The sequence below is a fragment of the Dasypus novemcinctus genome, chromosome 24 (genome assembly GCF_030445035.2).
Source record: "Dasypus novemcinctus isolate mDasNov1 chromosome 24, mDasNov1.1.hap2, whole genome shotgun sequence".
NCBI lineage: Eukaryota > Metazoa > Chordata > Mammalia > Cingulata > Dasypodidae > Dasypus > Dasypus novemcinctus.
This window is the reverse complement of record NC_080696.1, coordinates 53,559,153-53,581,702: the sequence shown is the minus strand read 5'-3', so window position 1 is coordinate 53,581,702 and position 22,550 is coordinate 53,559,153. Positions and strand designations below refer to the sequence as shown.

At 50.1% G+C, this 22,550-nt stretch overlaps 1 protein-coding gene, 2 long non-coding RNA genes and 1 pseudogene across 3 annotated transcripts; 1 reads left to right on the top strand and 3 right to left on the bottom strand.

The window, feature by feature from the left end:
* Positions 1 to 116: 116 nt before the first annotated feature.
* Positions 117 to 6,524, top strand: LOC111765050 (uncharacterized). The gene is made up of 3 exons (XR_002797512.3): positions 117 to 524; positions 2,306 to 2,396; positions 6,217 to 6,524. It is a non-coding gene; the product is annotated as an uncharacterized lncRNA (long non-coding RNA).
* On the bottom strand, positions 1,701 to 3,111 carry LOC139437506 (uncharacterized). Its single transcript, XR_011647347.1, has 2 exons — positions 2,754 to 3,111; positions 1,701 to 1,864 (listed from the first exon to the last, which is right to left on the bottom strand). It is a non-coding gene; the product is annotated as an uncharacterized lncRNA (long non-coding RNA).
* Positions 6,525 to 13,723: 7,199 nt separating the features above from the next.
* On the bottom strand, positions 13,724 to 16,794 carry LOC101444895 (delta(14)-sterol reductase LBR pseudogene; annotated as a pseudogene).
* A 3,987-nt stretch (positions 16,795 to 20,781) lies between these two features.
* On the bottom strand, positions 20,782 to 21,848 carry MRPL4 (mitochondrial ribosomal protein L4; the record flags this gene model as incomplete). The annotated part of the gene is given in 3 exon segments (XM_058287377.1): positions 20,782 to 21,175; positions 21,177 to 21,377; positions 21,379 to 21,848. Coding segments are annotated over 3 exon segments (885 nt in total), but the record flags the coding sequence as incomplete, so codon positions are not given.
* Positions 21,849 to 22,550: the final 702 nt, after the last annotated feature.

Sequence of the window (22,550 nt, the reverse complement as noted above, 5' to 3'; positions counted from 1 at the left end):
CGCCCCCTCGCCGCCTCCGCGCCAATCGGAAGCGCGTCTCCGTCGAAGGCCCCGCCCCGGGCAGGTGCTCGGCGAGCTGGCGGGGCTCGCGCCGCGTGGCGCGGGGAGCCGGGGCGGGGGCCTTCTGGGAACCCCCGCGCGAGTCCCGCACCCTTCGTCCCCGCGGCGGGCTGCTCGGGCCTCGGCGCCGGGGCCAGGGGCAGCCCGGCCCGGCCCAGCGAGCCCCCCGGCGGGCCCTGCCCGCGCTGCGGCCCGCACCCGAGCGCCTCTGGCGCCCCCTGGCGCTGCCCCCGCGGCCCGGGACACCTGACGCCGAGGGCGGGGGGCTGCCGGGGGACGATGCGGGGTGCTCGGGAGATGCGAGGGAAGCCACCGCGAGGCTGCGGGCTGCGGGAACCGCCACCGCCTTCCTGCAAAGCTTCTGGCACTATCCAGCAAGGTGCACTCGGCCCTGCACTTAGCAAAAGTTTCCTGAGCGTCCACGACGTGCCAGATGCTGTTCCGGGAATGGGGACACAGCCAAGGTACGCACCTACGGGCGGCCCGCAGTCCGGTGGGGGAGGCAGACGAGGTAAACAATTAGAAGGCGGAGGGAAGTGCGCTTGGATGAGGCGGCACCCGGCGCTGCGAGTCTGGAGGCGGGTCACCTGACAGGGGGTCGCGGGCGACTTCCCGGAGGAAGTGAAGCCATACCTAGGGGCCAGGCCGGGGGTAAGAATTAGTAAATACTTCAGCTCCGGGCGGGGGAGGGGTCAGATCTCCCGGGTTCCTGGGTCTCCAGAAGTTTGGACTTTGCCTCCAGGGGACTGGGGAGCCACAGAAGGATTTTCAGCCGAGGAAGGGCCTGTTTAGAGTTTAGGTGAGAAAGACCACTCAGCGGCAGGTGGAGAAAGACGTCGGGAAGGGCAGGGCTGAGGCTGAGCTCTTCACCTCTCCGAGGTTAACAAATCCTGCGTCCGAATACCCACCCCACCCCATGCATCTCCACCTGTGGCGCAGGGAGTGCAGTCTCCCCACTCCCTCTCCAGGAGGAGGGCGGGGGGCGATGGTCTGGTGTAGCGCTAGGCACCGGGATAGCCGGTGAGCAAAGCAGTCGCGCCTGCCCTCCTCCTGGCTGGTCAATGGGGGACGGGGTGGGAGAGGGGGCAATTCCCAGTCATTACCCATTGTCATTATGCAGAATCTACCTGGCCGCCCACCCCATCATACCCATTTAGTTCCAATCCGGGTTCCGCCCCACAGAGCCAGGGAGCTGGGGGATCATCTCATCGCCCCTCTGCTGGAAACCCTGCATGGTTCATGACTGTGTCTCAATAGACTTGCTTGAAAAACAAGCAAAAACAACCCTCCTGCCATCCCCCTTGGAAAGGCGGCCGGGCTCTCGCCATGGCCCTACAGCTCTGACTCCTGCTGACCTTGGCCGGGGCCTGCCTCTCCCCATCCACAGTGATTCTCCCACCCCACCTCCTTCCTGTTCCTCCAACAGCCCAGCCTTTTTCTACCACAGGACCTTGGCACCTACCTTTCACCCCTCCTCCCCCAGCTTCAAACTCTCTTCCCCTCCATCTCCACCTGGCTGGCTCCTTTTCATTCTTTGTGTCAACTTCACCAACTGCTCAGCCTCATTAGTAATGAGAGAAATGCAAATGCAAACCACAGTGAGATACCACTTCACACCCACCAGGACAAAAAAGTAACAATTTGGTCAATATCAAGCGTTGATGAGGATGTGAGGGCAGCAGGACTCCCGGGCTGGCTGGCGTGTCAGTGGGTACAGCCACCTTGGAAGAGTTTGACATCAACTTGAACAGGTGACTTCCAGGAATTCACTCCCAGGCAAACTGCATCACAGGGGCTCTCAACCCTGGAAGCACATTAGATTCCCTTAAGGGATGTTTTAAAATACCCATGCCTGGCCCCACCCCTACAGAGATTCTGATTTAATTAGTCTCGGGTAGGGCCTCCTGCCACAGCATTTTTCACACTGCCCTGGGTGGTTCTAATGAGCAACCAAAGTTGAGAACTGCTGCCCAGTGCCAAACTCTCCCACAGGCCCCCCAGAAGAAATAGAAGAGAATATTCACTGAGTCTTTGTTCCTAACAGCAAAACACTGGGATGGATTAATAAAGAGTCGTACAGTCCTATGTGGGAATATTATACAGCAATGAAAATGAACCACAGCTCTGTGCAAGAGATTAATCTCAAAACTACAGTAAGCAAAAGAATCAAGGCAAAGCAGATGATGCAGTTAGTCGGATTTGCATAAAGTTCAAAAACTGGCAAACTAAACCCTCTGTTGTTTAGGGATGCAGGTGGAGGTGGTGAAACTGTAAAGAAGAACCAGGAAATGTTTAAGACAGAAGTCTGAAGAGTGGTTGACTGCAGGCAGGAGAGGGTAAGAGGCTACACACAGGTTTTCAGATTTCTCATAATGTTCTGTTTTCTAGATGGGACCATGGGCCATGAGATCACTTTTATTATTACTCTTTAAACTGTACATAGACCATTTAAACGCTCTTGGGTAAGAATGATATATTTAACACACGCATGCTCAAATTTAAACCACCTCCTCAAGGGAGCCTTCCTTGATCACCTAGCCAAAGTAAGACCCTGCTCGCTGCGCCCCCACTTTCTATCCTATTACCCTATTCCGTGTTCTTCGAAGCACGGAGTGGCGGTTCAGTGGAGGATTTGGTTGAATAACTGGTTCCCGGCTGCACCTCTTCCCCCTGGGTCACCCTGGCGGAGTTACCTAGCCTCTCTGAGCCTCAGTTTCCTCAGCTGTAGTCCAGCTCCCCGAGACGCCGGAAGAGATGAGCCAATCCACCAGCCCCCAGCGAGCTGGGCACCCATTTCCTCTCGGGCGGCCGGGCCCACCGCCGCCGGGAGGGGTGAGGACGGGAGGGGCCTTGGCCATGTCTGGGGCCCTCGGCTCGCTGCTGATTGACCCGCCCCGGCGGTCCCGCATCCCCGCCGCCCTCGCCGCCTCCTGGGGGGCAATGGCGAGGACTCGCGAGGTGGCAGGAGGCTTCTGGCGGGGCCCGCCGAGGCGGGGCCGCGGGCCTGGGGACCTCGAGGTGGCACTTTTGATGATGTGGTGTTAGGTCCGCCCGGAAATGGGCGGCCTCTGCTGCCCAGGCGGCTGCAGACCCCGCGGCCGGCTCCTCCCCGCACGCCCTCGGGGTGGCTCCGCCCGGCACCCCCCAGCCCCCGCCCCAAGGCTGGGCGCGGTCCTCGGGCGCCCCCTGCGGGCCACGGCGCCTTCCTGCGCCCGCCTCCGACCTTCGCGTGGGGCTGGGCAGAAACTTCTTTTAATGGGGGTGAAAACTGGTACAACTGCTTTGGGGAGCAATTTGGGAATATCTAACGTGACCAGGGAATGCCTCTGGGAGGAAGATAAATTTGAGTAGAGGCATGCATTCCCCGCTAAAAAGTGAAACCAATAACTAAAAATTGAGAATTACAATCTACCCAACCAAAAAGGAAAGTCTCCCTCCATCCTGACTTCATTTCCTGCCGCAGAGGCAGCTATTATTTTACCACTATCTTATGTGATGATATTTCAGACATGGGCTTTGTATCGACTGGCAGATAAATATGTATCTGTATATTAATACGTATATCCTTCTTCATGTAACACAAATGGGAACATAGACCTTGCTTTTTCCTCCCAAATAACAATATTTAGCATCTTGACCATTTTTCTATGGAATGTATAACACACACAGCTGCCTTAATCCTTTTCAGAGCTGCAGGTTCCTTTCTCGAAATCAGGCCCACACTGGGTACTGTCTAACTTCTTATCTTTGTGATAAGGGAAAGTGGGATCTCCCAGTTTGGGTTTGCATTTCACATAGGGGCATTTTCTACTTCAAAGTCATTTTGTTTGTGTTCTGAACTATCCTGTGATGTCCTTTGGTCACTGAGTTGATGAACTTCTTTTCTAAGAGCTCTTTGTATATTAAGCTACTGACCACGGTAGATTAGATCATCATCAGAGTTTAGATCCAAAGAGTTTAAGAGTTAACCTTATCTGGAAGAAGACATTGTCTAAAGAAAGGGAACTGAAGTAGTCAAGGCTGACAACCGGGCGCTCTTCCACCCTCATCCTTGATTTAAAAAACAAAACCTCTTCAAGTGTCTCCTACTTGCCCAAAACAGACAGCATTCAGCCTTTGGACTTGACCTAAGGGGCCCTCAGGAGGGAATGAAAAGCCAAAACAAAATCACCATCACAGGATACAATTGCTTCCCGGAGAAGTTTCTAGATAAGGATGTCGTTGTTGGGTGTAGCCCAGAGCTGGGAGGTCTAAGAAAAGACGCACGAACTCTTTGGCTGAGCACCTGCTGCAGGCCTGGCTCCTCTGAGCAGAAGCACCCCCCACGGAGGATCGAGGATCGCTCAACCTCGCCCCCCCCCGGGGGTGGGGTCTGACGCTCTTGGCCCACAGCCAGGGCCCACCCCGGCTGCCCCTTAGGACCTTACAGTGCAGCCGTGCTGCCCACCTGCCAGACAGACAGAGAAGACTGGAAACGCCAGGGATCTGTATCAAGATAGAGATGAAGAGCAAGAGGCAGAACGGCCTCCCCGGGCGCTGCCCTTGACACAGGAAGAGGGCGAGACACACGGGCCCTCCGTGGAGACGCACAGACCATGGCTGGGAAAAAGAACCCGGGAAGCGCGGTGGCTCCTGTGGAGGAGAGCCGGGGCTCTGCGACCCGGCGGCAGGGAGGGTCTTCACTGCCTGCCCCCTCCCATGTCTTGGTGGTGGTGGTTTTATCATTTGCAAATATTAACCTATTTGATTTTTGATAGGGTAGCAAAAGTTGTCCCTGACAGAGGACTTGTTAAACTAGTACAGAACAATGCGGGGAGGCAACAGTCTGCATGTTAAAAAAAGGCGTGAAGCCCAGATCTGTGTACAGTAACCTTCTAGGGTTCCCATCCATCCCACGTGGCTGCTCTGTCCCTCCCCCCCCACCTGCAGCCACACGGGACCACACCCGCCCGCTCCAGCCTCGGGGTACATGGGCCGCTCTTCCCCACTCTTTGCTGGACCCCGTTTCTCGGCCCACCGCGCCACTGCCGCCCTCTTCACCCTCCCTGCTTCGTTCTCCTCCCCTTCGCCTCCCACAGCCTGGCTTCTGTGTGTTACTTATTTTGTGGATTGCTCTGGAACCAGAGCTTGGCAAACTGCAGTTTGCAGGCCAGCTCCGGCCGGACTCCTGTGTAAGAATGGCTTTTACAGATGAACATTTGCGACTGCTTGGATGACGGGTGACACCACCTTGGAGTCCTGCTTAAGTAGAATGCCTGTCTGCCCATCCCCCCCCCCCCATAGAGTTCAGGTCTATTCATTAGCAGACCTGTATTACAAAAAACTGTACTCAATTTTTATTATATTTTTGAATTGTGTCAATAAAAACTTGGCAGGAATTTTTCCCTCTCCTTATCTAAGTACCACATAGCATCTTTGATTTTGCCTCATGCTTGGCAAAGCCTAAATCTTCACTCTTTGCTCTCAACTGTCAGTTTTGTTCACTGCTGTGACTTCAGCACTAGCACAGGGTCTGGTTTACAGTAGGTGCTCAATAAAAGTTGAATGAATGAAGAAAATGATAAAAATCAATTAAAAATATAAGGAAATATAACATATGTAGTATATAATACATAAATAATACAATATAAGACAAAATAGATGTGAAAAAGATAAGGTGAACAGATACCTAATAGACTGCCTTTTGTATGAAAATAAATAAGACAATATCCCGGGAAGCGGATGTGTCTCAAGCAATCAGGCCTCCGCCTGCCACATGGGAGGTCTTGGGTTCAGTTCCCGGTGCCTCCTGGAGAAGGTGAGCGGACGCAACAGGAGACCCAAAGAGGAAAGACAATGAGATACACAACGAGCCAGGGAGCTGAGGTGGCTCAGGTACTTGCGTGCCTCTCTTCCATGTGGGAGGGCCTGGGTTCAGTTCCTGGTGCTTCCTAAAGAGAAGACAGTAACCTCAAATAATGAGAGTGGGGGTGTGGTTAAAAAAATAAAATAAACCTTTGGGGAAAAAAAAAAGAAAGACAATATCCCTGTCAGCCCAGACTGTCTGAAAAAAAACCCAAGAATCTGGTTGCCTCAGAGGAGGGGAGAGACACAGGGTTGGGAGGGAGGCTTGTTTTTCCCAAACCTTTTTTGAAGGATATGAATGTTTCATTTCAGTTGCCTTGTAACTACTTAAAAACAGCTTTTTGGCCATGCGCAGTGCTGATGCGCGCAAGGAGTGCCGTGCCACACAGGGGTGTCCCCCGCGTAGGGGAGCCCCACGTGCAAGGAGTGCACCCATAAGGAGAGCCGCCCAGCGCGAAGGAAAGTGCAGCCTGCCCAGGAATGGTGCTGCACACACTTCCCGTGCCGTTGACGACAACAGAAGCGGACAAAGAAACAAGACGCAGCAAAAAGACACAGAAAACAGACAACCGGGAGAGGGGAGGGGAATTAAATAAATAAAAGTAAAATCTTTAAAAAAAAAAAAATAGCTTTTTGGGTGTGGCTGTGGCCCAAATGGTTGAGCACCTGCATCCCACATGGGAGGTTCCGGGTTCGGTCCCCAGCGCCTCCTAAAAGCAGAAAAAAGCAAACAACAAGCAAACGAATGAGGGGACCAACTCCGGGGAGCCGACGTGGCTCAGTGGCCGAGGGCCGGCTTCGCACCTGCAAGGTCCCAGGCTCGTTCTGGGGCCCCGGTACTTCAAAACCACCACCACCGAAAATAGCTTTTTAATGGAAAATCCGATCATGAAAAAGAGGCAGTTGTGGACCACGTGTGGTTGCTTCATAGTCAAGTAGGGGCGATAAGTAGGGTGACTGCCCGGGGTTGCCGGGGGTAAGCGCATGTGCGGCTGCACGGGGCCCCTGAAGCCAGGTGTCCGTGTGCCCGCGGAGCCCGCGTCACGCACCGGCCGTCGTGCACCTGCCAGGAGCACCTGCCCCGGCCCAGCGCGGTCCCTGGGGTCCACCCCGCGGGTGCTAAAGGCCCGCGGTGGACGGCTCGCCCGCACAAGGAGCTCCCTCAAGATGACCTGGCACTCTCTAGTCCTGGGGCTGCACGGACTAGAGAGCCTGCTATTGTCACCCTCCTGGAAGAAGGCTAAAGCCACCTCTGGGAGATGCCCCGGGAGTGTCCTCTCCACGCCACCCTCCCCTGCACCACCTTTCCCGCCTCTAGACCTTTGCACAAATCCGAACCCCGGAGTTGGGCCCACACTAGTTGGGGGGGGGGGGGGAATGAGAGCAAGCTCTTTTCTTTGCTTGAAGTGAGTTCTTAGTTTTGGACTCAAAATAAAATCTGAACCCCTGCTCACAGCCCCCTGGCCGCTCCGTAACCCGGAGCTCTGGCCTACCCCTCTCCCCTTTGCTCATTTGCTCCAGCCCCCCCAGCCTTCGTTCTCTCCCCCAGTTCCCAAGGCTCATTCCCATTGCAGGGCCTTTGCCCCTGCTGACCCAAGGGCTGGCCTCCAGTTATCACCACCCCTTCCCACCTTGTCACACTGACCCATTTCAGCCCCACAGCAAGCCCTGGACTGTAGGCAAGCCCGTCAACCCCATTTTACAGAAGAGGAAACTGAGGCTCAGAGAGGGGCCGTCCTAACAAAGCAAGCAGGGGGGTGCACCTAAGAGAGAGGGCTCGGTGCTCAGGATGTTGCGATGAACCAGCGGAGGAGCAGACAAGGTCCCCGTGCCCAGGGAGGAAAGGCGGTGGCAGGCCGGCCCCATCCCCCTGGGAGGAGCCCCAGGCCGATGTCACAGGATGCGCAGGCGAGAGGAGAAGGGGCCAGCCACCCCACCCTGGTGCAAAGGCCCCAGAGCAAATGTGTCCCAGGAAGTGAATGTGGCTCAGTGTCCCAGGCAGAGGGCACCCCAGGTCCCGCAGAGTTTTTGAGGTTGTCAGTGTTTAGTCAGATCAGAAATGTTCAAATGGGGTTTAGAAAGTTGTGGTCTATTTTAAATATTTGTATTTAACAACTTAGCCTGGGGTGCAAAGCCTGGCTCCCAGCCTTCTTGACCACTGCCGGCCGTGTGGCCCTGGACAAGAACCCTCCCCCTTTCTGGGTCTCATTTCCTCCCGTGTCCAGCATCCAGGTCAGGGGCTAGCGCCTGGACAGCCACCTCGGGAAGCCGCCACGCCCACGCCTGCACACACGTGCACATGTACACACGCATGCACGTGCACACGCCCTCCCTAGGTGTGGCCCCCATCTGTTCACCTGGCTTTGTTCACTTCTCTTAGAGAGCGGGTGGCCCAATAAAATACAGATGCCCAGCTCAGGTGCATAGCAGACAAACAGCTATAGATAGATAGATTTAGTTACAAGAATGCTTGGGACATACTCCTACTTTATCTGAAATTCAAATTTCACTGGGCGTCGTGCATTTGCTAATTCTGGCATCCCCGGGGGGGGGGGGGAGGGGGGGGGGGATGGGTTCCTGTCAGCACTTAGGGCGTCCTAAATGGACAGTCCCTGTGGATGGGCCATGAGGTTGGTTCCCATCTTTTGCTTTCTAGGAACAACAGTCTCATGGAAACCCTGGCACCAATGACCCTGACCTCATCTGGGAGTGTACCTGTAGGGTGCAGTGTGCACCCCTGGAAGCCACGAAGGCCCTCGTGGCGCCTTCCCGCCCAGGTGCCTGTGGCCGGCACTTCTGGATTTCATGCCTCACACGAGGCCCCGTAGTCCCTGGAGGCCTGGAAGGCGTCCCCTTCTCTTCTCCACCGGGCTCTTGTTCTCCTTGTCTCAGCCCATCGCTGTCTTGTTCCTCTCTGTCGCTCTTTGTGTCTCTTTCCTTTACTCTCAGCGTCTCTCTCTGGATGTGTCTCTCTCCCCCCAGCCTCTCTCAAACGCTTTACTTTTTTTTTTTTTTGAAGATTTTATTTATTATTTCCCCCGCCCCCTCGTTGTTGGCATTTGCTGTGTCTGCTTGCTGTGGGCTGGCCTTCTTCTCAGGAGGCACCTGGAAGCGAACCCGGGACCTCCCGTGTGGTAGTTGGAAGCTCCATCACTTGAGCCGTATCTGCTTCCCAAATGCTTTCCTTTTGACCCAGCAACTCTACATATAAAATAATCAAACACACCCCAGCACTGTCTGTACTAGTTAAACTGGTAACAACCTAAGTATTCATGAAGAAAGTGTGGACCACCCTTACAAGGAAGCATCATGTAGCCGTTAAATAATACCGTATCGGCAGGGCAAGATGACTGAGTGAAAAACACAAGTTTTACTCAACAAGTAAAGCCTTTGCTCCTTTCGGGTTTCAACAACAAAAACACGGTGTCCCAGAGATGTGTCGGCATTCCACTATTGGCCAAAATGGCCATCCTGGTTCTCGTGGGGGGAGGCTGAGGAATGGTGTTCGCTTGATATTTTCTGCCTTGTCTTTTGTTAAAAAAGAAAAAACAAAACAAAACCAAGGAACATGAGTTTAACATTGTGCATATTTGCTTAATCGTTTCGTGTCTATTTGGTTCTCTCTCTATACACACACATCCACTATTTTCTTCTGAAACATATGAGAGGAAGTTAGAGATGTCATGGCCCTTTGCCTCTAAACTCTTCAGCATGTATCTCCTAAAAACAAGGACAGTCTCTTATAATTTGGATATAATGATCAAAATCAGGAAATTTAATACTATCACCTAGTCCACAGTCCATATTCAAACTGGTCCAATAACACCCTTGGTGGCAACCTCCTCCAGCACCCCGTCCCTCCCTCCCCCCCAGGATCCAATTCAGGATCAGACAGCCGTGCAGTTAGTTGTTACACCTCTTCAGGTTCTTTCACTCTGGAACAGTTCCTCAGCCCTTCCTGGTCTTACCTTGCCCTTGACGTTCTGGAAGGTTTGGGGCTGTTTTGTAGAATGCCCCCCCATTTGGGTTTGCCTGATGTTTCCTTATGATTAGATTCAGGTTATATATCTTTTTGCCAGAACCCCAGAAACGGTGCTGTGGCCTCCAGTTACTGCCACTGATAAGGGGACAAACCAACGTGTGACTCCTGAGATGCACCAAGTCAGATCCCTTGGCAAGGACGGTGCCTTGCCTGCCCTGCCTCGCCAGCTCACAGTGAAAAATGGGGGAGATGATTCGAGACTATGCAAATCCCTCCTTCTAGTGATTTTTATACGTGGACCTTGAAAGCGTGTTTGGAGGTTCTAGCCGGGGAGCGCAGCTACTCGTGCGTACACCCTTGACCGAAGAACGGTCCCCTCGAGCGGGGAAGGGCGTCCTCTCCCATCGAGCTCGCAGCTTCGGGAGGGACGCAGATGGAGATTTTTAAAAACTATTTCCCATTTTCAGCCTCGCAACCTGTAAGAATTAAGTTTGGCCGCCTGGTTGTGACTCTTGCCCAAGGCCCTGCCTACCCCAGGTACACCTGTGTTGGTACAGGAGCTCCTCTGCCTTCATATAAGCATTTCCGAAACTAGGCTAAGGTTGTATTTTGCCTGAGGCGCTTTTCAAAAGCTGCAGATGCCCAGGTGCCCCCTGGACCTACCAAGGGAGAGGCCTGAGACTCTAGTTTTTAGCAAGTCTCCAGGCAATTCAGGCCAAGGTTGGAAAAATGTCATTGAACCCTAAGTTTCCTTATCCAGCCTTTACAGCTAGCCCGGGGCAGGTGGGGCGGGGCGCGGACTGGGAGGTCCCGGGAATACGGGAGACCCATGGGAGTCGTGGAGCGCTCACGCTGTGAGCATTTATTTTGTGCCAGATTCTGTTCGAATGCTTTGTGTGGGTTAGTTCACCAGCTTCGCACAGGAAGGCACCATCAGCAACCCCATTTAAAGATGAGGAAATTGAGGCACCAAGAGAGCAGAACTTGCTCAAGGTCACACAGCCGGTGAGGGTGGAAAGAGGAGCTTCCATGCGCTCCGTGCCTGCGGGGCTGTCCTTAGGTGCCGCGCTTCCTGGTCTGGGCAAATGACTCCCCATCTCTGGCCTCCACGCCCCCTCTGCGGGCTGGGGATGCTGCCAGGGCGGCTGCACAGTATGGCTGTTGAAGAGGATTCAATGAGCTTGACCTTCCCGCAGCTATCTCGCGTGCCTGGCTTTGATCACTGAGGGAGCTACGCTTCTTGGCAGGAATTGGAGATGAAAATAGTTGTCACTGCTGTTATTCCTGCACTCGTGGGACATTCAGTGGACGCTGCAGAAGGCCCAGCGATAACAAGAGGGGAAGAGAGGCAAGAGAGTATTTGAGGGCATCGAGGACCCAGGCCAGGTCCCCACTGACAGTGGTCATCTCGGCTGTCCACCTGAGACTGGCCCCTTCTGCCCTCCAAGCTCCGGCTTCCTGCTCGCCCAGTTCGAGGACCCGCTTCCCCTCGGTGATGGACAGAGGGGGCAGACAACCTAGGGGGACAATGCCCCCTTCAGGCTCTCTTTACCACAGCAAGAGACCCTAATTCCAGGACAGACTAGTCACCAATGAAACAAAGTAACCAGTGGATGCGAACTTCCTTTCACTTTCTCAATTCCAGAAATGTTTCTGGAATTTACTGAGTTTATTCCGGGCCAAACCAGTGGTGCCCAAGACTCACACAGTCCCTGCCCTGGAGTGCTAAACTGCTAGTGGGGGAGAAAGCCGTTAAAAGAGGTAATCACACACACACTGATTACGTGAGGAGGTGTGAGTTGCCCGGCACATAGTAGCTGCTGGGAATATTTATTCAGCTAATAAATTTCGAGTAGGATGGCCAGACAGCATAAAAATACAGGGCATCTAGTTAAATTTGAATTTCAAATAAATGACAACAAAAAATTTTTTTAGTGTAAATACATCCCATGCAATCTTTTTTTATTCAAAGCAACATCTTTTTATTTTCAACTTTATTTCCAACTTAAAACTTCATTATAAAACTTCTACTTGTCAAATAAACATGTCAAAAACAAAATAAAAACAAATAGCTCATATTAGCCAAAAATTGCGGCTCTATGTTGGTAACAGGCCCTTTATTACTAGGAAAAGAATTAAATGTCCTTCTTCCCCTAAAGCTTCCTTGTTGATCTAGGGTAAAATATGCTGGGATGCTACTTTCTGATGCCAGAAGAAAAGCTTTTACTGCTTACATACATCAGTCCTAAGAAAACACTGACATTTCACCAAAACAATGTTTAAAGGCTATAGGGGAAAGCGGACTTGGCCCAGTGGTTAGGATGCCCACCTACCATACGGGACGTCTGCGGTTCAAACCCCGGGCCTCCTTGACCCGTGTGGAGCTGGCCCATGTGCAGTGCTGATGCGCACAAGGAGTGCCCTGCCACGCAGGGGTGTCCCCCACGTAGGGGAGCCCCACGCGCAAGGAGTGCGCACCGTAAGGAGAGCCACCCAGCGCGAAAGAAAGTGCAGCCTGCCCAGGAATGGTGCCGCACACACAGAGAGCTGACACGACAAGATGACGCAACAAAAAGAAACACAGATTCCCGTGCTGCTGACAACAACAGACGTGGACAAAGAACACGCAGCAAATAGACACAGAGAACAGACAACTGGGGTCGGGGGGAGAAGGGGAGAGAAATAAATAAATAAATAAATAAATCTTAAAAAAAAAGGCTATAGACTGCAGAATGCTAGGGCAAACCTACTTCATGATCACAGTAACATATGCTAAATTACAAACACTTCAAATTGTAGTGTAGAATGAGAAATGCATGTCTAAATGGCTCATATATAAAATTTATTAAAATCCAAACATACAAGCTGTATTTATTAGATTCCCATATGTTTAAGATACTGAGAACAATTTAACTTCTAATACAAAAGCTTAGTGAATATGCTACTGTTTCATTATAGGACAATTAATGAGACTATATCAACTTCACTGGAATTTAATGGCTAAATGTACCTTATACACATGCATTAGACTAAAAGAGAAACTAATTTAAACTATTTCCTTGAATTGTTTTTTTTTTATTTTATTTTTAAGATTTATTTATTTACTTATTTCTCTCCCCTTCCTCTCCCCTACCCAGTTGTCTGCTCTCTCTGTCCATTCGCTGTGTGTTCTTCTGTGTCCACTTGTATTCTTGTCAGTGGCCCGGGAATCTGTGTCTCTTTTCGTTGCATCATCTTGCTGCATCAGCTCTCCGTGTGTGCGGCACCATTCCTGGGCAGGCTGCACTTTCTTTCACTCTGGGCGGCTCTCCTTACGGGGCACGCTCCTTGCGCGTGGGGCTCCCCTACGTGGGGGACACCCCTGTGTGGCAGGGCACTCCTTGCGCGCATCAGCACTGCATATGGGCCAGCTCCACACGGGTCAAGGAGGTCCTGGGTTTGAACTGCAGACCTCCCGTGTGGTACGCGGACGCTCAATCCGTTGAGCCAACTCCGCTTCCCTGAATTGTTTTTAGATGAATACTGCTAAAGATGAAGAGGACACGACTCCTTTACAGGGGGTAAAGGTTTTTAAATATAAAGGATATATAAATTATAGCATAAAACTGCATGAACTAAACAGTAGCAAAAACATGTTTAATTTAAAAAGTTAAAAACACTGAAAAATATTAGCCTGAAGTGGCAAATTTTCAAACACCAATTTGTAGTAAAATTGTTTAAATAGTGATGTTACTCTGAAAACATATATTTATTCTATTTTTTTCTACTTGCAATAGTTTATAAAGGCAAACACACACCTGCAATTGAGGTAGCAAAGCCAAATTCACAAACTTTGGATTAAGAAAAATACTCTGTTTTAATAGCATTTTCTATATAACAGTAAATGAATTTTAATTGTTCCAAAATTTTTTGTTCACAAATGTACTGCTTTACAAAACTTAATTTAAAATACTGAAAATTTTTCAGTTAAAGGACACTTAGCCTTGACAATTATCTCACATTCAAAATACTGTACAGAAAAATCTGAAGTCACCATATATTACATAAAAGCTATGTATTTACATTTTCAAAAGCAGTTTTAGAAGTTTAAGTTAAGCCAACTGCTATTAATGGTCCCCTTTAAACAGTGTCTGTTAATAATCATGTATCCCTTTTCACATATAGCATTTAATATAGGACCAATTTTCACTTTCAAATCCTTTGACTAGCAAATTATTTAAGAGGAATAAATGAAAATTCAATTATCTTAATGCAATAAAAACAAATGTATTTTTTAAGTGTTTTCATTTAGGGAAAACTAAAAGGTGAAAAAAAAAATCAAATTTGAAAAGTAATCTAAAACATTAAAAATATTTTTAGTGCATTAATAAGACTCTTCTGTTTCCAGATTTTTAGGACTAAAAATTTCCTGTTAAAATGCAAATTCTAACATCATTATATTTCTCATTATGTTGTTATAATAAAAATAAACATAGCTATATTAAAAAGACTTACTATTTGGCTATTATTATTTTTTAAATTTTTTAACTGTTACCTATATACAATCTGACATTTCCCCCCTTTTTTTAAAAAAGATTTATTTATTTATTTCTCTCTCCTTCCCCCCCACCCCGGTTGTCTGTTCTCTGTGTCTATTTGCTGTGTTTTCTTTGTCTGCTTCTGCTGTTGTCAGCGGCATGGAAATCTGTGTTTCTTTTTGTTGCGTCATCTTGTCGTGTCAGCTCTCCGCGTGTGCGGCGCCATTCCTGGGCAGGCTGCACTTTCTTTCGTGCTGGGTGGCTCTCCTCACAGGGAGCACTCCTTGCACGTGGGGCTCCCCTACGCGGGGACACCCCTGCGTGGCGCGGCACTCCTTGCGCGCATCAGCACTGCGCATGGCCAGCTCCACACGGGTCGAGGAGGCCCGGGGTTTGAACCGGGGACCTCCCGTGTGGTAGACGGACGCCCTAACCACTGGGCCAAGTCTGCTTCCCTGGCTCTCTATTCTTGACTCAAAAAGTAATAGAAAACTTACAGATTCTGTCAGTGAATGTAAGAGGGTTTGTTTGGGATTTGTTTTCGCTTTTGCAAATGGAAGCTAGAATTGCAGAGGCATTTTAAAAATACTATAGAAGAGAATTAGTAAATGTATGGAAATACACAGTAAGGTACATGCTGACAGTACTTTTCCCAAGCCAAGCCATATTTCTTTTTATTACAGTGTTCATCATGAGCTTCTCAGTGGACGAGCAATATGGTGAAGTAAACCACACAGAAATAAGGCAAAATGCGGTTAAAATCACACAGAGGGGACCAAGTCAGGGCCATAATGAGACCACCCAAGTAATTAGGGTGGTGAACAAAGCCCCACCACCAGAAACTAGAAGACTTTTTCCTATTTACAAGCTTTGAATCAGTAGGATTTTTCGAGAATGCATTTTTCTGAGAATTTGCACATTGGAAAATAACATATCCACAAAGTTTCAGAGCAATAATTAGCAAAGCAACTGGCCAAGACACATTTGGATGACTGACTAAATGAAAGGCTTGGACACTGTAGATAAACAGAACCGACACTAAATCTCCAAAAGCCAGCATGAATTCAACTCCATCATGGGCAATGTCCTCATTCCAAAGAGCATTCACCCCGTGTAAGAGCTGGAAACTGTTAACAAAACCATTGCTAAGGATGGAGCAGCACGATTCTGTAATTTCATCTCAGCCAAAAGCATCACCAAAATAATAACCACCCATTCGATCAATCCACGGTGCAATTTTCCAAAGTATTTGAGATCAAAAGTACCAAATCGAGGATTTAATTCATGGCCAATGAAGAAATCATAGACAGCATTTCCAGAATTGGCAGGTGACAGTTCATCCCTGGATGCTTGCAAAGACTGTGCATAGAGGAAAATGCTCAAGGCCACAGAGAAAACAACAGCTGCCAGTGCAAACTGAAGGAAATGACTGTACACATAATAAAGCTCTACACCCCAGAGTGAGGATGCTCATTTGGTGTCGGGATAAAAGCATAGAATCCATTCAGTCTATACTTGAGTTGTCTTCCATTAATAAGAGGTGCTCCTTCTACCTTTCCAATTGGCAGTAGGTAGAACAGAGCTTGAAGAAAAAACCAGAGAAGGTAGAACCCCAATGCCCTGGTTTCCCATAAATCATACAAAGCTGGCAAAGGGGGAGGAAAATTCAGAAGACTGGGGCCTGCCTGTCTACACATCATCAACAGCAGCAGGAAGAGGAAATCAGGCCGGCCAAGCATGATGAGCAAGGCACCAGGCACTCCTCCAAACTCTAACTCCTGAGTCTGTGTGGTTGTCACTGCAAAGGTGCTCAGTGATACAGGTCCTTTTGTAATATTTTTTTCTTTCTTAGAATGTTTCTTTAAATTCGATCTCTTCTCTTCTTGGACAAAGCTATACTCTATAGATACATAACTACTTTTTTGTGGAAAATGTCATTTCTCCTGCATGTTTTTGTGAGGTACGACATTCCTTTCTATGCATTCAGGCTTCCCATTGTATCTACTGATGCTATTTCCAAAGGGCTTCAAAACCGGTGGAGTCAATTTAACTTCCAGTATTTCCTTTTCTGATTCCTTAAAGACTGCCTGGTGGTGGGAAGCAGAGGCGGATGGGCGGCTGACCAGGGGATTTGGGGAGCGTGACCTTGACCGACCGACTCCGTCAGCGTCTGGAGAGAGAACTTGAAGATGAGCCCCTTTTCCCTTGCCTAAAGGAAGTTAAAGGCTTGATCTCATTCTCTTTCAATTAAAGTTTGGGTCCATCTTTGTATTTCACAGTGTAAGGCTGGGAGTTGCTGTCGTGGTGCAGAATTTCTACTTCATAATAAAGTGAATTCCCAGGCCATCAACCTCTCACCACTTCACTACTGGCAAATTTTCTACTTGTCATTTTCTAAATTTATCTGCGCCGGCTCGGGTGGGAACATGATTGCCTGCGGGAAGATGGCCCAGCACCCCTGCGGGGTTTCCTTGTGCAAAACGCTTCCTGGCTGCCCTCCCACCCCATCTTTTTCTTAAAAATATTTATTGTGGTAAATATATACATATCATAAAGTCGGCCATTTTAATCATTTTTAAGTGTGCAAGTTGCGTTAGGTACATTTAGAATGTTGTGCAACCATCACTGCTATCTAGTTGCCAAATTTTCCCATCACCCTAAACACCCATTAAGCAGTAACTGCCCATTCTCCTCCTCCCCCAGCCCCTGGTAACCGCTCATCTACTTCCTGTCTCCATAAATTTGCTTAATTTAGTTCTTTCATTTGTCCTTTTGTGTCTGGCTTAGTATAATGTTTGCAAGGTTCATCCATGTTGCTGCATGCCCAGAACTTTCTTCCTTCTTATGGCTGAAGGATATCCCAGGGTATGTTGAAATTCATTCATCAGCTGTCCAAGGAGGCCATTCCCACATGGGGCTGCAGTGAACGTTGGTGTACAGCACATGCTCCCTATTTTCAGGTTTTTTGGATATATACCCAGGAGTGGAATTGCCAGGTGATAGGATGAACGAAGTTTAATTCCTTGAGGAACCCCTACACAAACTTTGGGACAAATTTATACTAAAAAATTTATCTGAAAATGACATTTAACTGGGACTCCTGTATTTTACCTGGCAACTCTAATTTTGAGCAATGGATTACACTGGCAAACCAGACAGACAAGGGCCTGACCCTTAGGGAACTTAAGAGTCTAGTAGGTGGTATTTATGTCCTGGATTAATAATAAATGTCCCAGTTAATGCTAGAAGTAGAAGGTTGTATGGAAGGATACATGAAATTCTGATTAGACATTCAAACTGCAATTGGGAGAGCAAAGGCAGGGGCGCCAGGTAGCCCAGGCTGCAGGCGCACCTTGAGGTGGGGGGTAGGACTCGCTTGGGAGGGCAGCAGGGAGGCCCCTAAGGCTGGAGCATGAACAGTGCAGAAGCGACTGTCTGGAGCTGAGGGGAATGGGGGAAGCTGGAGACAGATCACACAGGGCCCTACAGGCCTCGGGGACGGGTTGGGACTTTATCTGAAGGTAATTGGAGCCATTAAAGGTTTTAAAGGCTATGATCAGATGTGGGTTTTTGAACGATCCTTCCGGCTGTTTGGAGGATGGACTGGAGGTGAGCTCGAGAACAATGCAGAGGGGCCAGGTGGAAAGTAATGACGGTAATTCAAGTGAGGTAATGGTGGTCTGTAAGACACTGGTGACACTGGAATGCGAGAAACACAAACGTGTCCGTTTAGGAGCTAAAATCACCACAGCCTGACAATATGGGGTGCTGAGGTGGACAAAGGGCCGAAGGGCTAAAGGTGATGCTCAGGTTCTTTTATTTATCCCTGCCCCCCCCCATGTGCACTCGTAGTATGTTATTTGTTGTGTGCTGGTCTTCTTTTTAGAAGGCAATGGAAACTGAACCCCGGGACCTCCCATTTGGGAAGGAGGTCAATCACTTCAGCCACTTCTGCTCCCTGCTTTTCATGCCTTTGTGTTTCCTCTTTGTGTCAGTTCACCATGCCAGTTTGCTGTCTTTTTTTTTTTTAAAAACATATTTTTTAAAAAATTTATTATTTCTCTCCCCTTCCCACCCCTCAGTTGTCTGTTCTCTGTGTCTATTTTGCTGCGTGTTCTTCTTTGTCTGCTTCTGTTGTCAGTGGCACCGGGAATCTGTGTCTCTTTTTGTTGCATCATCTTGTGTCAGCTCTTCGTGTGTGCGGCGCCATTCCTGGGCAGGCTGAACTTTCTTTCGCGCTGGGCGGCTCTCCTTATGGGGCGCCCTCCTTGCGTGCAGGGCTCCCCTACACAGGGGACACCCCTGCGTGGCACCGCACTCCTTGTGCGCATCAGTGCTGCACGTGGGCCAGCTGCACACGGGTCAAGGAGGCCCGGGGTTTGAACCGCAGACCTCCCATGTGGTAGGCGGACGCCCTAACCACTGGGCCAAGTCCGCTTCCCAGTTTGCTGTCTTGTTCATCTGTTTTCTTTTTTTGAAGATTTATTTCTCCCCACCTCTTCGTTGTTTGCACAATCTGTGTGCTGTGTCTTTAGGAGGACCAGGAACTGAACCTGGTACCTCCAATGTGGAAGGGAGGCGCCTAATCACTTGAACAACTCTGTTCCCTATTTTGTTAAGTCTCTCAAAGTTTTTTCTTCTTGTGTCTCTTTTTGCGTCACCTTGTGTCTGCTTGCCATGCCTGCCCATCATGTCAGCTGTCTTGCTCATTTTCTTCAGGAGGCACCAGGTACCTCTGCTCCATGCTTTGTCCTCTCTCTCAATATGCTTGTTTCTCGTCTTGTGTCTCTTGTTGCATCACCTTGTTGTGTCAGCAGCTTGCCGCACCTGCCCGTCATGCCAGTTCACTGTCTCCTTTAGGAGGCACCGGCAAATGAACCTGGGACCTTCCATGGGGTACATGGGTACCCAACTGCTTGAGCCACATCTGCTTCCCTCAAGTCAATTCTTGGGCAACATGATGGTGTTACCATCTGTTGGAACAAAGAACCTCAGCATGTAGTGTGGGGTGGTCAGAGGGTGGAGGATGAGTTCAGTTGAGCTCTGTTTAACTGGAGAGGCCTTCAGGTCACATAGGTGGAGATGTCTATGAGGTCCTGGAGCTCCAGAGATCTGGGCCCAGTTACACCTGGATGATAATGAGAGTCAAGAGAAGGGTGGTGAGTGGGTGAGTCTTCCCAGGGACAGGATGCAGGGTGAGTAGAAAGAGCCTAGGGCAGAGTCCTGAGAACACCAACAACTAAAGGAAGGGAACGAGGAGGAGGTAAAGAAACAGAAAAGGAATATGGTGGAGAAGTAGTTAGAGAAACAGGATGGTGTTGCAACAGACAACTAACAGAAGCAAATGTTTCTAAAAGGAGGGAGGGATCAAGAGCAATACGTATGCTGAAGATGCAGAAGGAGTAATTATTTACAGCATTTGGTGACATCTTTGGTGATGAGATCAGTTTTAGGACTGGGGGTTGGGGATTAAAAAAGGCAGGCCAGAGCAATTTGAAGAGTAAAACTGGGAAAAAAAGGGAAATTAAGGCAGTGAATGGAGAAAACCAGCTCAAGATGTTGGGCTGTAAACAAGGAAGAAACATGTGGGCTAGTGTTAGAGCAGAGAGAAACCTAGGCATGTTCAAATGCTGTTCGGGAAGAGCCAGTGAGGGAGACACTCAAGTCATGGCAGAGAGAGGAAGGAGGCACAGGTGGAGAAAGGAGAAAAGGTCTAGATGCCGCTGGAAGCCTCTGGACTGCTGGCTTCTAGTTCATGAGGCAGGAGGTTATTAAGTACCTACCATTTAGTAACCCCTTACCATGAAGACCTACCAGTTTGTTTGATCAGTATCTGATCCCCAGTGCCTAGCACAGTGCTGGCACATAGTTATTTACTAATTACCATACATGCCTGAATAAAAGGAAACTGTCCATTTTACCAATGAGGAAATTTTAAGTTTTTGATCAAATTGCAGATGAAATAAACAGATATCAACTTTTTTTTAAAAAGGAGGTACTAGGGATTGAACCTGGGATCTCATACATGGGAAGCAGGTGCTCAACCACTGAGCTACACCTGCTCCTCCACTTTTTAAGATTTTTCTTTTTATTTATCTCCTGTTCCCCCAAATGGTTGTCTGTCTGCTCACTGTTTATGCACCTTCTCCAGGAGGCACAGAGAACAGAACCTGGGACCTCCCACACAAGAGGCAAGCACCCAACAGCCTGAGCCATGTCTGCTCTCCACAGGCTGCTGCCATCTGCTGGCTTGTGGCCATCTGCTCATTGTGGCGGGGGCAGTGCCTGCTTACCTTTTAGGAGGCGATGGGACCTGAACCCAAAACTTCCCATGTGGGAGGCAGGCACCCAACTGATTGGGCCACATCCACTTCCCCATTTTTTTTTTTCTTTGATTAAAAAAGTTTATTTTATGAACCGTAGAGGGACGGGGCAGGAGTGGATTTGGCTTCCTGTGGAGATGTCCTGTCCTGGCCGGAAGGCCTGCTTGCCGGAAGCGGGTGCTTGGCCTTGTGGGGAGGAGGGTGGCAGCTGGGTCCCAGATGGCCTGGCCTGGGCTCAGGGGAAGTCGCAGTAGGGCAGGCGGAAGGGGTAGAGGAGTGTGTAGCGGGAGCTGTGGCAGAGCAGCTCCTCCTCCAGGAAGGTGGCGGCGCGCAGCGTCAGGACCAGCGTCTGGTGCTTGAGCAGGCTGTGCACGTTCAGGCCAATGGCCGGGATCAGGGTGAAGGTCTTCAGCTTCGAGGTGGCCGATGCCACGTTCAGGGGCATCTCTGTGCTCCAGGTCCGTGAGGAGCACGTAGCCCCCCCAGTGGCGGTAGCGGGCCAGCTCCATCAGGTACTGGGGGTCTGTAGGGGGCAGGGAGTCCACGATGTGCAGGTCGTCCTGGGCTAGCTTGACAGTCAGCGCCACCTTGAGGCCCAACACGTGCACCTTCATGGGCAGCACGTAGTAGTAGCCGGTGGGGCCGCGGGGCACGGGCAACGCCGCCGCCTCGCCAGATCGGGGAGCGGATGCTGCCGAGCCGGGCGTGCCCGCCACCCTTCTGCTTCCAGGGCTTCCGGCTGCCCCCTTGCACCTTGGCTCCAGTCTTGGTCTTGGCGTAGCTAATTCTTTTGACGTTCTTCTGCCACATGGCAACATGGTACAGGATATCCAGCCTGGGCGCCGTGGCGAAGACTTCGGGGTGAAGCTCGGCCAAGCCCACGCGCTCCGGCTTGAAGCTCTGCAGGGACTCCACCCAGGCCTGCACTGGGCGCAGGTGAGCAGGCACCGGGAACGCACACCTGTGCAGCGTGGGTGCCTAGGGACCCGTGAGACGCGACTCCTCCGTCGGCCGTGCTGCCTCTTCAGCGGGCGAGTTCAGGCCCCGGCAGCCCACCAGCCCGACCCAGGTCTGCGCTCCGGTGCTGAGGAGCCTCAGCACCGCTGGGCCTCCCAGCGCCGCAAGAGGTCAAGGCTCCCTCCGGCCACGCGCAGCAGGCCTTCTCCCGTCAGGAGCTGGGGACACCCGGGCGAGGTCAGTGAGGTTGGAGGCCGTGAGTCCCCGCCTGCCCCACAAACTATGCCCCGGACCCCAATTTTACACCACCAGCCTCTAGACCCTAGAATGCAACCCCCTCGATCCCACTTATTTTTAATTACATGTATATTTAAAACAAATATAAAATACTGCTTTGTCTACTGACATTTTCAAGAAACTGTTTTATCCATACCCATCTTTAACATCAGAGAGATTTATGTCATCAGAGTTATCTACCAGGGTTTCAGGCCAGGGAACAGCCTTTTCAATCTAAGTTGCTTGACAGTTGGCAATTACGAATCTGTGCCTGATGCTAGAACTTGAAGTCATTATCTCAAGCCAAAAATGCCCATTCATAAAACGCCTGATAACCTCCACAGCTACTCCCCTTGGTGTCTTCTCCACAACTCCATTCACCCCGTTGTGCGGGCAAAACCTTGGAGTGTTTCTCAACTCCTTTCTTTCACACTTCACCTTCAAAGAATACCTGACCACACAGGGAATCCAGTGGTGGAAGATAGACTGTGGTTAACAGAATAAGAGAACATTCTTGCATGAACTATAACAAATATATAATACTAACACAGGGTGTTGATAATTGGGTGCGTTGGGGGAAAATAACACCAA